The 17107-nt window shown below is 36.2% G+C and overlaps 1 protein-coding gene across 3 annotated transcripts in view; it reads right to left on the bottom strand.

Annotated features, from left to right (window-relative positions):
* Positions 1 to 17107, bottom strand: part of GABRG1 (gamma-aminobutyric acid type A receptor subunit gamma1) — a 57558-nt gene that overhangs the window by 20050 nt on the left and 20401 nt on the right. For all 3 annotated transcript variants that reach the window (XM_054066106.1, XM_054066108.1, XM_054066107.1), the window contains exons 3-5: positions 14966 to 15033; positions 3873 to 4093; positions 1057 to 1139 (exon numbers count right to left, since the gene is read on the bottom strand). In XM_054066106.1, the coding sequence (XP_053922081.1) occupies positions 1057 to 1139; positions 3873 to 4093; positions 14966 to 15033 (372 nt within the window). The remainder of the gene's footprint in view (positions 1 to 1056; positions 1140 to 3872; positions 4094 to 14965; positions 15034 to 17107) is intronic.

The raw sequence follows: 17107 nt of genomic DNA on the forward strand, positions 1-17107 counted from the left end.
ACACAAATACAAAAGTTTTGAAAATATCTACACAATATTCTAGAAGTCAGGTATGAAAAACTGTTTCACAGTCATCACTATGAAATAATACACAAATCATTGTAAGATCATGGGCATATACTTATTAATATATTTTTGATAAAATTCCTGTTGTCATTTATTGAAAATTTGCCTCTTATTCCTAGAATGGATTTTTGTGGCCTGATTCACTGTCCAGTACCTTAACTTCAAGGAAGTGCAACCTCGTCGATTTTCATGTGCCTCACATGTTACCTCATATAATCTTGCAGAAAGGCAGAAACGAAATTAAGCCATACTTACTGCTGTGGCACAACTATTTTAACCAATGGAACTACTGTAGCTCATTTAGCTGGAAGCACTCAAGAAGGAAATACTAAATGAAAACTTTAATTTAAAAAGAATCACTGAAGTTTGATTTAATTGCCTATAAGGTTTCACATTTAGGAATGAGTCATTTAGCTGTGTTCAGGTGGTTTTCTGTTTGAGTTAACAGCATAATTCCCTTCAGAAGGGAATTTTTAAAAAAATAAATAGTTCATAATAGAGAAATGAAGCCCAAAAGTTCTGTTTCCTGGTCACATACAAAAGTCCTGCTGAAAAGAGAGGGGCTTCTCATACCAATGAAACATTTATAAGAACAGGTTGAAGAAGACAGACCTTATTTTTCTTTATAAGCATACCACACAGATCTAATTCAAAGCTGGCAAGTCTGGCAGGTATAAAAATTAACGATCGTACAGGGTTATAGATTTCCATTAACTGGAATAGGCATTGTATCAGACTCCTAAACAATACAATTATTTTTAAAGTTGCACCTAAATGAAGTGCATATAATTCAACTCACTCATTACTACTTTTAATAATGCATTAATTAATGTAATAAATCTAATCAATACATAAAGACATCAGTTCTTTCCTTCACTACAAGGCTTTAAAAAGTAAACACTGCTCTCTTGCTGCCAGCATCTAAGGAAATATAAAGCCTGAATGTAAAAAGAAAAAAAAAAAAAACAACAACAGTATTTTACCACCTACAGCTTGAAAACTCCAGTGGACAGGAGTGTTCATCCATAGGAAAGTTATGAAGCTGAAGATAACATTCAGCATTAATTGTCAGCCTAATTAGGAAAGGAAGGGAAAAAAAGATTATTCAAGCATCCAGACATTTCGGACTAGACAGTAACAAACATGCACAGAAATCAATTTTGCCAATTAATGGATGTTACGCATAGCCAACTGTGTATCTGTAAAAACCATCCAGCATCACCTCCAAAGAACAAAAAAATCATCATATTCAATCTGAAGACCTGTATTTTTTCAATCACATTTTCAAGTAATTTAAAAAATGTCAATTGATTTGGGAGGATCTCTCAGCTTTCTACCAGAAACAGTGGCTACAATAGAGGGAGAGAAGGCAGGGCAAGCTGGGCTGTTTATGACAGCAAATAAAGGAAGTTTCTGAAGAACTGGTCATGTCAAATTGCATTTGGCATCATTGTACCCGGTGGCATATACATGAGAAAGTGAGGACGCTGTTGGTCTTACTCTATACACATGGAAGCAGTTCTGATGAAGACAACAGCATGGATAGGAAAAACCAGACTTGATATTTCAAGTCATTTAATATCTAAGGTATTCAAGTAATTCACATAACTAATATACGTTTTAGAAATAATTAAAGACTCATAATAGTATAATCTGAATCACTTATTTTTTTTGAAAATACTATGACAGACGTTCACAGAGCTTCCCAGCAACCAATGCGAAACCCAGTTCTGCTAACTTTCTCCAGGAAACTAGAGTTAGGGGCTAGACTCTAAACTGCCTTTTTTTGCATTCAAAATAGCTACTTCTTTGTTGGCAATAATGTGAAGAAAGTCAGAATGTCTTCTAAAATCAACTTCTAAAATTAACATAATGCTTACGTACTTGACTATATGAAATACTCATATATTAGACAAAAAGTAATGGGGATAGGAAGATTCTGTCACACACTGGCAGAAAGCCCTACGGTCTGTAAACAAAGTAGTAGTTCTACAGAATGTGTCACTATGACCTTTCTATGGCTGTCCTGACCAAGAGAGGTTTAGAAGAGAAAGTGCTTTGCAAATTCGCCAATTACGGTATACATATTTATTGCCTTTGTCTTCCATTTTCAACCTTTGGATAGTCAAAAGCTTAAAGAAAAAGAAAACAAAAGCAGACTTTTCTTAAAAGCAACACAATTAGATCTGGAAACACTGCTAGGTACAATGGACAGACCAAGGACTCCCTGAGAGAAGACACAGTAAGTCTGACAGAAGCAGAATCACCACGTCTACTCCCTCAAGTACCAATGAGGAAAGACTGGTGGTACAGGGGAACCAGCAAACCTGAAGCACTGTCACAACCTATTATTGTTCCTTCAACAGCCAACATATGAACCTCTCAATGTTATTTCACCTTAGGCCTAATTCAGGCCATATCCTCACCTATGCAGATGTTTGCATGTTGGACTCCTGGGTAAATACCTGTTCTGCTGTTTTATTACTAGTTCATTGCACTTCAGAGTTCATATTCTAGCACAATAATTCTATCACTCTGAGAGAACTCACATGCCTTTTTTGGCTGTGTTTGTTTCTTTGTTTTACTTAGACTCTGTTCAACATAAATTGTACATTGAAACTGCATGGACTAGGGAAAGGGTAAAGGTAAATGGAAGGGTACAGTCCAAGTATGATTCTAGAATCATTAGCTACAAAAAGAAAAAAAAAAAGTATTAATATGTTAACAGAAGTGCCTCTCTAAAGTTTATTTAAACATCAGCATAATAAACTACTTTAAAAGTGCTCTTCTGAGATATACACATGCTCTCACATGAGGAGTACTAAGAAAAAGATCAGTAAAAGAAACCTTATAAACATTCTAACTCTTCTTCCTTCTGATACAGAAGACTTCTATAAATTGTTCATACAACACAATTAGTCTGTATATGAAAACAGCATAAATGGCTGAAAAGGAAGTAATTAAAGAGTGCTGCTTGTTGTTTAAAATAAGTAAGTAAATAAAAACTTAAAAACAGAACCAGATTTATTGCATCATCTACATGGACTGATTCTCAATCAGCTATTAGTTTATCACAAGATGTTTTAGGCATACTTAACAAAATTGAGAGTCTACCCTAAAATGTTTTCTGTAGAATACAGTCTTCCAATATCTGTTTGATAAGTGACTTAAGAATTAGTACAAGTAGCCAAGATGGTAAGCTTAAAACCAGCCCAAGCATCTCCCATTTGCCAAGAAGAATTATTGGCAACATGTTTGCTTATGCCTAATTTGCATGAACAGACTTGTTGATTTTAATAGCTTGCAAGGGTAAACACAAAAAAATATACGCAGGACTGGGGCCTTAGCTTTAATGAAACTTCCTATGATTTTTATTTTCTGAAGCATTTTATTTTTTATTTATAAAACATAATCTGGAAATACTGAACTATTTAGAATAGAAAGTCTGTGAAACAATTTATGACTAGATCTGAAATATGTTAGTGACAGACCACCATCATGCTACATGATACATAACATTTTGATTTCATTTTTTCCTATACCTAGAGAGCAAATTTTAATCTCATCAACCTCCTTCAGTTGTCTTTACCAAACTAACCAGGCAATATATCTCAATATTATTAATTTAATGATTTTCATGCTAATTTTTTCTCTCTTTTTTTTTTTTTTTAAATCCTCTAGCAAACTCCTTGCAAATTCCTGTGGTCCATAACAAAAAAAGATGCTAAAGATTTAATTAATATTCATTATTTTCATACTCCTGGTCATAATAGGTTTGGGTTTTTTTCTACTCAATAAAAACCCACCTTAGAGTGTATAATACTCTTCCATCACTCCAGATTCGAAGCAAACGATTTGGAGTTGTAATCCAGTGAGCATCAGATTTCCTTGAGTTCCGGAAGAAAGTGTCTGGAATCCAAATTTTTCCAACCATATTGCTATTAAGCATAAGCACCTTCATTGAGCTGTTAAATTTTAGACGACTGTCATACCAAGTCTGGGCAAAAATTATATCTATAGTGTATTCCTAAAAACAGAGAAACAACCATATCTATGTATATATTTACCAAAGTTTGCAAGCCATTATTTTTTTTAATTCATACATAAATCTGAGGCCACTTCTTCTATTCTCTGTTTTATTACCATTTACATAGCACACAGCAGCCTGTAATCCCAAACTGAGAAATTACAGATTTGACAAAAGAGGCACACAGCCTTCTGTCCCTACGTCCTCTCCCCTGATACACATTGATGAGTAAAGCCAGAGGAGACATGATGGGACCTTTCTGTAATGTGGAGGCCCCTGCACAGTACAACCACCTCTGAGGGACCTAGGCAGAAATTTAAGGGCAAACTTAATACTTCCGCACTAGACTATGCAGAGATTCTACATCTCTTAAGAAGTAAACAAAACAAACATTCTACATTTCCCCCCAAACTTTAAACCATGCAATTTAAGATCCTTCAAGAAACTTCAGATTTTGAAAAATACATGAATATACAGGAAGTAAACATGACAGTTTGCAGAACTATATCCTACCATCTGCTTCATATCTATCTACACACACACAAAAGTATACATAATCATAATCAGGAAGGAAATTTCCCTGAAGCAACTACACTTCACTTATTAGAGCATCAAGAAAGCTACTTTTCTGATAAGTCCTCAGTAGGTGTATGGCCAGCAAGGAAAGAGGATAATTCTTTTTTTTTTTAAAAAAACCAAACAACAAAACCGCCAAACGAAAACCCTACAGCCTTTTAATAAGACAATTCTTGACACAGTAAAACTTGAAGGACATAAACATTACAGATACAATGAAATATTGCTTTGCAAAGGACCCAGTGAGTTGTTCCTGCACTCCAGCCAAAGCAGCAAAGCAGCAGCCTCTTCTCTGTTGTATTTGTCACAGCTCCAGACCACAATTCTGACCTTAAGGGCCAAAGTCTCTACTTGGTAGCATATGTGACCTTTTCTACACAGCTGCCCCAAGGCAGCTTCAATGAGCATCTCACCAGCTCTTCGGCAGAGAGAAAGATCTGAAGATCAGACTTAGACACGGTGCCATTTGTCACCTCTCTGTTACAGGACAGGTGGGCAGCAGAAAGAGAGAATGAAACAGACTCTTGCTTGAGCGAAAGGGGTCACTACTAGTTTACTTAATGAAAACGTACAGTTCAGACAGTCAACTCTGGCTTTAAATAAAACAAAAGTGGAAAGCTTTGCTGGCTGGAGTGGGCTCTTTCTTTCATTTTGCTTTTAAGTAATCACCGCAGCCAACTGTACGAGTTACAGACTCCTTGCTCATTTCTGCAACTGATATCAACCACCCCCCAGGAAGGTTTGTGAAATTCGGCAATTCAGCCTTGAGAAGTGTCAAGGCAGATATTTCAAAACTAAATAAATCTCCTTCAGTCTTCCCACCGCTCCAGGTAGGAGAAGAACAGGTTCAAAAAACAGATACGTAGGAAATATATTTGCCCTCGCAATGTATGGCAGTTGAAATATCACCTGGAGTGAGGTAATTCAGTGACTCTCAGAGATCATGAATAACTAGCGCGTGAGGCAAAAAGTAGAGGGACAGAAACAACAAACGTTCTAATAAAAAAATGCATTGTAGACATGAATTTGCTCTAAAACTCTAATTATTCCTCATGTCACAAGGAGCTGAATACAATTCCTGCGTTGCCATAGAGGGGAGACTCTGCAGATCAAATCAAGTCCTTGATTACTTTATTTCTGTAAACAATGTTCAGGACACCTGTAAAAACCCAGGGCCTGTTTAACCCTAAAATTTGACTTCCTGTGCTGATCATCTCTGGTTACAACTGGAAAAGAAACTTGCCTTGCTGTAGCGTAAATGACAGCTCAAGGCAGAATGTTTTAATAGCCTTAAATGGAACAGAATGAAGAAAGATTTACACATTGCCTTTACAACACAAACGAGAAAAAAAGAAGTCAGAGAGTAAAATCAACAGGCATGTCAAAATATATGAAAAGAGCAGACTGTCTAAGTTTGAAGGTGCTACTCTAAGCAGCCACTTCAGAGCAGCACTGAATTGTCTGAGAAAAAGAATTTTGTCAGTGTCATTACAGTCAAATCCACCCACATCAAGAAAACTCAGGTTGCCATAGAATACCAACCACCCTAACAAATTAAGATTAGAAAAGAAGAGGAGATCATGCATTATTTTGAACACATAATGAGGAACAGCCTCAGTGGACCCAGATGCTTGTAATCTCTTACTTTTCAGTATTACACGTGCAGGTTTATATTACATTCATGTATTAGAAGACTTATTTAAATAACTCTTCTTAAAAAATACAGAAATTTTGTTAAAATCCTTCATGATGTATTTCTCACTGTTCTAAAAAAGAAGCTAATACACAACAGTTTAATATTATAAAATTAGTAAGTATTTTTTTCCATGTATCTTGCTGAATGTATAATGTGATCCAATTGCTTGCCTCTTGTCACATACCTGCAGAGGGTGGTTCTCCATTTATAAGATGACACTTCAGCACCCAGACATCTCCCTCTCCCTCACGAGCCAGCCAGCCAAAGGCATAATCCTACCAACCATCCCACCTGAAAGATAAGGACTTGCAGCCTCACAGTGGGTGGCAGCAGCAGTTCATCCACCTCTTCAGCAAGGACCCAGAGTCAGTGCTCTCTCAAAAGCATTTATCCCTCTTCCAACATCTGTTTTGGTGAACATTACTACCTACTTCTTCAGCACATATATTCGACCTATGCCTCCCTGAGACCTCTAGTTTCTTTCAGGATCCATAATACATACCGAGGCTGCATATATTCTTAATGTATCTTACATGGGAGAATGTTTTCAATCCATTCTACCTATACTATCTTTCACTCAGGTGAACTTGAGCATAATGACCAAGCACACACAGGTATTCACATTGTAGAGGTACAAGACACGTGAAAATGGGGACTCAAATGTATATTAGCTTCCTTTCTGAACACAAATTTCCACACAGAAGAGGACTGGTGGCACAGGTCCAAACAGATGCCAGCCACCAAGCACAGGTAAACACAAAGGATGATCAGACAATTAAGAGTCTGGCAGCACACAGCTATGACAGTATAAACACTTGAGAGCAATAACTTGAAAGGGAAACTATGCTAGGGAGATTATCAATAAAGTTGGATTCTTTCTGAAAATCTAGCTTTGAAATGGGCCTGAAATTTTGAGATTTTATGGATTCATACACTGAATTCTCTTAAATTTGCATCTTCTAAAAAAATATTTCATATTTCAAGAAAGGGAAATCTAGGTCCCAACAATTTCTTGAAAAGAGAACAGAAAAATCACTATACCATCTTTTCTGTAACTAGTTTCCAAAAGCCCTATCTTTGTTTGGACACGATATGAGCAAGCACAATAGCAGCCAGATTCATACGATGTTATTTTAGTGCAACAAATCTTTCCAAGCAACTATTTTGTTTTCCATTTTTTCTTACAAAAAGTTAAATTTAACACTTTTATCACTACTTCTATTAGTCTTTCATAAAATTCACTATTCAATGCCACTGTGTAACTGTAGAAATTGGTTTACTACTCCCTCTTTCAAATGAAAGTAATCATACAATAGTCATGCAGAATAAAATAGAATCAATCTGTAGCTGCGTTAGTCAGAGCCATAGCAAAAGGCATGCTTATTCATACTTAGCCTTACGGAGGTCAGTAACCACGGTACACATGAGCTCATATTTGGTATTTGATTAGATAACTGAAATCTTTTTTGCACAGCTGGCATAAAGAGTCCACCTACCTAATTATTTACAGATAACTGCAATCCTTCTCCATCTCTTTCCTCTCTAAAAGATCATAACAAATTCCAAAGGCTTGAAACACCGTTATTAGTCAAGGTTTACCATTAAAGGACCAGACAGTGAACAAACTGTGAATATTGACAAGCAGGTGTATAGTCTCAGAGAAAATAATTAAGTAAATAAAAATAATTACTTCAAATTAAGTAGGTACAGCTACTGCATGGGAATAAATGGAATTCTCAACATCAATAGTTTCCTCAAACTCCAGCAGTTTCATTGTCATGCACAGTTCAATTACAGTCAGACAAGAAAATGGATTGATATATTTACTGGAAAGCTGTGAAAGAATGGGAGGCAGATACCATCCTACATGATTGTTTCTCATCACAAACCGCATCACATTAATTCAAACATACTATCAATAAGGATGGGAAAAAAATATCACAAAGCAGAAAAAAACCCAATTTTTCTTGGATAGTTTGTCTGGCAGTCTCACAACTGATTTTATATTCCACAGTAAAAAGTGTGAAGAAGTCAAGCAATGAGGAGCTAAATGGTTGGCATGTTAACTGCAACACAACGTCCCAGTTTTCTGGGGCCAAACACAAAAACAATGAAAAGCCCCAAAACCCAACTCAGAGCTGAAAAACTGTTAGCAAACTGCAGGCCTGCAATAAAGTAAATTAACCAAATTTCAGAGAAAAATGAATATAAACATGCATACTCCCTCATTTTATCTTTACCGAAACTCACATCAGCTTTTCTCCCACATTCAAAATTTGACCTGAAGTGCACCTGGACTATATTGGAGCACAACAAGCCAATTCAGAAACCTGTTTCATAGAGAGAGCCTGAACTCAGTTCAATTACCAAGTGTGACATGACTTCATCTTATTCAGTTATCTGAGCTTCAAGGTATTTTCACTACATGCTTTCCTAAGAGTTAAGTACCAAATAAAGCATCAAGCATTAGCCAATTTATCTTCATCTTGCCAGTGTGCAGCCAATAAACACTTGTAACCTTTACCTTTTCACCCATCAAAATATCTCTGGACATCAACACATAGCTATTAAATTATTTATTAAAATACTTAACCTATCATTGATGTATAAACTACTCTTAACAAAATTTCGAAATTGTGGTTGCTTTCCCAGGTGGGATACTTTAAAAGCCCTTTACAAAGATTTTTGAGCTGCTTCGGGGCCAACAATGCTTTCAGAGCTTTACCCCACAGCTGGGACTGAAACAAAAGTAATTTTTTTTGTTTGGGTAAGCCATTTGCTCACTAGAGGAAATTAAACTAAATGACCTTAGTGTAAGGTAATTGCTATATATTTGTTGGGTATCTTATATCCAACAAATCATAAGGATTCTGACATGTACTTGTAATATTATACTAACAATACTGTAGCTGTGGAAGAGGTGGGAGTTGCAGAAATACAGTGAACAGAAGTGCACAGCATCTGCTCCCAGATCCTTGTAACCAGTCACACCGTTATAATTGTACAGATAATCACACTGGAGGATGCTATGAGAACATATGCAAGGGGTAAGTGGAAATACAGCAAATCATACCTACAGAAGGTGAGGGAGTACAGCAAGACCTACATAGTCACAATACAGAAAAAAAAAATCTACCACTCTTTACATCATAATTTGGCATCTGTACTTATCCAGTCCTTACTTTGAACATGCAAAATGACAGAAGCAAACAACAATATGAATAAAAGCCAAGATTTATTTCAATGCTTTGTAGGTTAGAAACTATAATAAAAACCTTGCCAATAGTCAAAAGATTAGCTAGAAAAGCAACAAAAGCACTTCAGCAAAACCTCTTCTTTTATTTGATCAGCTTAGATTTTGGCCATTTGGACAGAGTATAAGGAGAGGAAGTAGATGATATATACATAAATATAATTTTTGTATATATTTTCCCACTAAAAAGAATGCAAAAAGTTTTGATTTGCTTTTCAACTGAAATTTAAACATTTCAGCCACTGACACTCTTTAAAACTCCAAACATTAAAGTACAGAAAGAACCAGCAAAGACAACTCATAAAAAAAAAAATAAAATATTAAAATACATATATACATATCTACATACACTATAAAACCCAGAAGTCAATATTGATATGGATTATGGGTTTGGCTTTGTGGTTGTTAATAGTGATTTATAAACTCCATTAACAGTACTTTCTAAATTCTGCAGCTACATCTACCGTCCTGTAACTAGAGGTACTCAAACAGTCAAAACTGGTCCCACAAATAACTCTTTTATTTCCATGGTTTTCCCGTCATGCTCCAAAATCCCAACAGTAATCAAAAGGAAACTTATCTGGGCTTGGTTTCTACGCTGCAACTCATGTTATCTGCAGGATCTGCAGGATCGGGGCCTTGCCAACTCCTGTACCTATTTGTCTTTTTCTAAACCTCATCTTTTCTTTATGCTAGTTACTATTCATTCAGTAACAATACATTCAATATTCTTCAAAAACAGAGTTAAAATACATTGATTTAGAGAATAATGCACACAAAGCGTGTGTGTGTCTTCCAGTACTGGATTTTAGGTAGCTTCAGATAATGTATTTTCTGGTCATGATTACTTATATTCTATTGTGTTTAAAGTAAATTACCTGGCACAAAACATTCATCTTACAATAAAAATTTAGTGACTAGTAGAATAAGGCCACACAGCATCTTCCACAAGTACAATAACATGGAGCAATCTGTATTAGGATACCGATCACACTTAACAAAAAAAAAAAAAGTCTGCTGCTAGAGAATGAAACGAAATTTAGAAGTCGAAAGGTATTTAAAACTCACCATCAGCACATTCTACACAAAGGCATAAATGGTCCAATATGATGTAGAAAATTGTATCCAGACAGTATCCAGGCCATGCAATCAGTGTACCAAAGTAGCACATTGTGTATACAGTGAATATCTGATTTACCCAGTGGTCTAGCTATCTTGTTGAAAATAAGAGCGATAGGCTTCTAAGTACGGCCCTCAGCTTGTGGTCACAACGGTCTTCAATGGATAACTAGCAAAGATCATATGACAAAAGCTAAACCATACACAGAAGAGACAGGAATGTTGGGAAAAAAAACAAGGAATTGAACTGATTCAATGAAGTGCTGTAATTTTCAGTCTGGACCTTCTAATACAGATTTCCACCAAGAAATACAAAAGCTAAGTAGAGGGCATCATTTGCATCCACAGCAAGGGAAGAAGAAAATATGGAGTACTAAAATGGCAATGATACTGTGCTGACTTTAGCTGAAGTAGAGCAATTTTCTTCACAGTGTCTGGTACAGGGCCTTGTTTTGTTTTACTTGCACACAATGCTTTGCTTTACCTATTAAAATGTCCTTAACTGAACCCATGAGTTTTCTCCCTTCTAGCCTTCCAGTTCTTAGTTTTCAATCTGTTGATCATTATGTCTATGCACCTGCCTCTTTCTAACTGTTTCTCAATTTTGTTTTATTTGAGTATTTCTCTACTATTTACTATATGAAACTTGATTAGATAGACATTAAGGACACGGAAAAGATAGACTTTGCTCTCTACTTCTACGCAAAGATGCAATATTGCATCTTGCTTATGACACTGCTCCTGTATTCCTTATCCAAAATTTTTTCTCATTTAGAGTAGCAATCTTTCATTGTCATGTGAACAGTGAATTGCACACTTGCACAGTTGTCTTGTGCCACAAAAGCTGTGTCACCGGCATGGTTCTTTCATGGACCCCTTTGGTACCAGTAGCACAAAATGTTATGCATTTATGAACACACAGGGTTTGGAGAATGAGTAGAGGACAGAGAAAGCTAATGAGGCCCACAGCAACACCGGTCAACAAGTATTTCTACACATGGACCACATATTTGACTCTGCTACTTGTACCACCAAACAGAAAAGGGTTTCTTCATCTTCAACCTAATCTGGAAGGAAAGGTAGTAAGAGGTACATCTACATTAAGTGCTCAACTGAATGAGCTCCCACACAGAGGAAAACTAGGCTCTAAATACTCATCACATGCCTAAATTCTCTTAAGAAATCCCTAGATCACTGCAGAGCTATTGAGGATCAAGACTTTGGACATAAAAATGCACTTGGCTGCATGTTACATGACTGATGCACAATGTATAGCACAGGTTAGCTCTAAAAGACAGATTCAAAAATCTTCAAATTTAATGAGTATTATAAGCCTAAATATCCACTGATCCAGATGCTTGTTAAAAATGTTCACTCAGGTTGCGGACACCTAAAGATATCACAAGCTGTAGAAAAACATCTCTTAAGCATGAGGTGTCTATACCACCTAGAATTTTGTGTAGATCTTAGTTAAATAGTGAAAGCCAAGACACAACACCCTTTAAAAATAAATTATAATGAATGTCACACATGTACTTAGTGCGCCTTTTATAGAAGTGAGTCTATCAGACAGCAAGAGGAAAACAGACTGAATTAGAAAAATAAATTAGTTTCATAATATGTGTCCTCTGAAGCTCTCAGACAAACAGACTCCCTTGATATGCTGCTTTAGTATCATTGTCAGAAAAGAAATGTTCTCTATATCATACCATGTTGTATTCAAACTAAATAGTTAAAGCACATCACTTGCCAGAATGAATTAATGTATCTGGCAAATGAATAATCCAATGGGGAAATCACAGATATGTGTTCTCACATTAAGTGATCAAATGAAGGGCTAAGGACAGCCTTTGAAAAGGAAGCAATTTCTGGATTATTGGTTAACAATCTCAAACAATATTGACTCCAGGGAAAGTGCCTTCCTATTAAAACCAACAGCTCACATAAAGAGAGCTTACAGGGTCAAATATGTAATTATATTTTTGCTGAGAACGTTGTTTCCCAGATTAAAAACATCTTTTTTTGAAACCTTAACTTATTTGCATATATATGGTTTTATTTATTTTTACAAACATTTGAATTTTGTAATGAGGTTAGATGCCCATATGATCCAGGTTCCTGGAGCCCAAGCACAGTGAGAGCTATTGCTCCTTTATGAAGACTGTAGTGCCCTTAGACTACAATTTAAAATGGTAAGTAGTTCTCTGCCCATTTTCAAAACCCACGGAATATTTTTTAAAGTTCTATGCCTTAATGACATTTACCTTATTACCCTTCGGTGACATGCTTCATTGTTACCTTTTTTTTTTTTTTTTAAAATACAGAAATCAGAAGTTTAGAAGGTTAGAGGGATAAATATTCACTTGATATGCATTATAACCATTAGCATCCTGCTCTCCAACAGAGAAATATGTATTTAAACATGATGCTATACTTACCTTTGACTAAAAGCCAGCATTACTGACTTTTATTAGTGCTGTGTCAAGAGCATCACCAGATGACTCTAAGATAACTCTAGCAGATGTGGAAAGACCTCTAAACAAGCAACATTAAATAGTCCAATGGTTGAAACTGTCAATACTGCAAATGCAGTACATAACACTGCTTCCCAGGCTCTGGGCTCAACAAGGAGGCAGCAGTCATTGGCGCAGAAGAGGTCGTGGTACATAGCAGCAGATAGATTGCCCTGGGACTGCAGAGACTAGAAGAGGGCATGGGAGATGGTACAAGGTTGCAAGGCCAACCGGATGATGATTCTTTAAAACTGGAAAAATGAAACTCTAAGCATACCTCATTTTCAGTTTCAGTATATGCAATACCTACTGGTCAGCGGCTGAAGAACTTCTATTGGTAACTGGAAAAGGAAGTTTCTACTACTCGCTCTATCCTTTTTACAGGTAGCTGCCCACCCATTCGTTTTATTCCAGCAATATATTCCTTCAGAATAATACAATACAATAGAGAGGGGAAAAAAAAAAATAGAAAGACTGCAGTAGGAAGGCAGAGAAAACCAGGCACCACTTGTACTAGACGTGGAAACTGAAAAGTTTCCCCAACCCTATCTTTCTGCTCTTTTGTACATTTCTTTACATACAGCCCTGGCCTGAGACATGGACTTTTCTGTCACAGCACCAAGTAATGACATCCCTAAGCCCATTAGACCATCGTGCTGGAATGAATACCCTTTACCGCAGATCTGCATCATTTGCTTCTGGCACCTTTATCTATAGTATCCAAGTACCATTGTTTTTTCATGCTTGGCTTCCCTTCACTGAAAGTCAATATTCCCCACCCACAAGATCCTCAATCATAATATAGAATTATTTTGCTTCCACCAAATGCTCATAACCCCCTGCACTGGCACAGCCAGACGGAATAAAGCACTTCTCTGTCGTGAACAAATGACACTATCAGCAATTCTGTAGAGAGGAGGAAAAGGAAAAAGGCAGGAAGGAGCTGAGCTCAGACTCACCCAAGGGCCAGTCCCAGTCTTAGTCCTGGGCAGCAGTCCCCAGAAGTCATGCAACGGGGCCTTTCTAAAGCCTCCAACACCACCATTTCATACAATGCATACATTGACAGAAAATCTAAGTGACTTAAAAAAAAACGAAAACACTTCCTCACAAGTGCTGTTACTTCAGTGTTCGCACCACATAGATAGGTCAGATCTCAAGAGGTCTACCTGAAACTAGATGAGATACAATACTTAACTTTGGAAAAGAGCAGGTATGTGTACGCATGCACACACACACACTGAAGAGGACACATATGACTAAATAAGACATGGAAAAAGAAGGATAGAAGAGTTAATTTCAATTTTTTCTTCATATTAATTGAAAAAGTAATAATAATTCAATGCACTGAAAACAGTTCTATTCACAAAAGCTGAGTCAATTATCATTTTTCTTCACCTCTGAAGAGTTGCTTCGGGAAATTAAACTGGGCCAGAGATAAACCAGATATAAACAAACATAGTGAAAATGTTCAACATAAACCAAAACAAAGACCTGAAACAACGTCCTCTGTGTGGCCTCACATGTTTTAATGAAGAAATATATTTTTAAAATTACAACAATTTCAAATGTGTTTCTGTAATAATTGCAATAATATCCAACAGCATAAGAATACACAGTAAGAAATAAAATTATTTGAATGACATTTAAGTTACTTCATAATATTAACCCATAGATCATTCTGATAATGTTTTCTGTCAATAATCAGAACTTACCATATTTATTGGGTCAACTGGGCCGATGCTGTTAACATAGACATCTGTTTCAATTACTGTGGTTCTCACTAAACAAAACAGTAACCATAATAATTACATATTTCATTAACTGTGCACATTGTTAGTAAAATTCAACACATTTACTAAAACAACAACAAATTTGATATTATTTTATTAGAGTCAGAAGAATTATATCTCTGGTTTGCTCATTCTGTGCAGAATCATATATGACTTCGCTCCCTTATTCCACACCAATTGTTAGAATTACAAACATGCATTTTTTACTTCCTAATGCAATGCCCACCTGTGGTTTATGAACAGATACAAGATAGATATAAAAGGTATAAAAGGTAAAGGAAGGGAAAACAAAAGAAAACAAAACAAAAACAGTCTTCCAACATAGAAGTTTCATCATAAACAGAAATAAAATGTTCGGAAAAAACTGCTCATACAACAAACCATGACATCTGGGAGCAGATGTGTTTATCACTACAAGGAATCAATACACAGTGCTTTCTGTTGATTCCTACTGGAAACGTGTAACAAAAATAAAAACTTTTCACTATTGATTTCTTCAATTCATGCAACTACAGCACACCTAAGGTTTACCGATATCCTTTCATCAGCTTGGTTAATACACTGTTTCAAACACCAAATTGAAAGCACTTCAAGTGAAAGCAATGTAAAAGTTAAAAATTTCCAAATGTATTTTTCTTTAAAAACACAGGAAAACCACTCTTGCTGGGCAGGTAAGAATTAAGTGTTTAAAAAATATATTCTTTTACGAGATATACTCTCCTCTTTGTACACTTACAGACGGGCACAAATTCTAAATAACTTCCCATGAAAGTTACATCTGAATTACAACTGGCACAGATAATTCCTTTTTTAACTCCTAACTCACTTATAGGGGAAAAAGGTATGGATAGAAGAGGCCAGGATGCATTTTAATATCATCATTTTACCAAGTATTTTCTTCTAGATTCTAATAAGAGCTGGAACATGGACACAAGGGGATGTAAGTCCTAGTCCCCAGTGGAATGAAGTGTTAATACAATAAAGCTTTGCTGGTCTTTCTCTCATTATCTGGCACATTACAATGAAGCACCTCCATCTATCTTCAGATGGAAAAGGGAGAAGGTACAAATGAAAAGGAACTTTGACTTCATAGGAGGTGGACCCTAGGTCATCCGATTTGCTTTCTTTAGACCGCAAACCATCACAGATCACCTAATCGCTCTATAACAAACCTAGAATCTTTAGTAATAAAATTTTTCAAATCTGAAAAATCTAAATCTCAGACACACAAAAAGATGCAGAGTATCATTAACATCCTTGCTAGTAACAATGAGAGAGAAGATGCATTTCCTAAATATACCAAGATACATTTTCCCTGCCAGTCTCATTTAGGAGGAAATTCTCCCTGAGTCCAAATCCGATTACCGGTGTGACCCTGAGCCTGAGAGCAAGACAAACCAATGAGGCTGCAGAAATTATTTTCTGTATGACCACAGAGTCACTTGATCACCATCCTCTTCCCAGCATGTTTCACAGAAAGTTTAAACAGACTCTGGAAAGCAATTTATTTCTTGGGGGAAGGGGAGAAGTACTTCCTGAGCTGTAATTGTTTTCAACACCTGCAGAGCTCATAAAGGAAGGGGATAAACATGAGAACTCATATCCATAGACTGGAAAATTGGAGTTAAAAAAAAGTATATAATGTGCATGTGTACATACACGTATGGATAATATACCATATAATAAATGTCACATCTTACAAGCAGATATCCTCTTCCTTTCGTTTTGCAACCCTATTTATCTATATAACAGCAACCCCACTGCTAGACTAGAACATAAGGAAGTGGATTTAAGTGTATTTTGTATTATTGCTCAAGCAACGTGGAATCCACTATTTTTTCCCTGTATTACTAGGAAATTGTTCTGGTTTCAGCTAAAGTAGAATTAGTTTTCTAACTTGGCAGCTAAGCCTCATCTAAGTCTCTTTTTTCTAACAGTATTATCAGTGCCACTTGAATATTCCCAGATTTCTGCCTGTGTTCCTTTTCACAAGACGACTTATCTCAGGACAGTGCTCAGGGGATGCATAGCTAAGATCTTATACCATACAAAACATCCAAGTTC

The sequence above is a fragment of the Cuculus canorus genome, chromosome 4 (genome assembly GCF_017976375.1).
Source record: "Cuculus canorus isolate bCucCan1 chromosome 4, bCucCan1.pri, whole genome shotgun sequence".
Taxonomy (NCBI): Eukaryota; Metazoa; Chordata; class Aves; order Cuculiformes; family Cuculidae; genus Cuculus; species Cuculus canorus.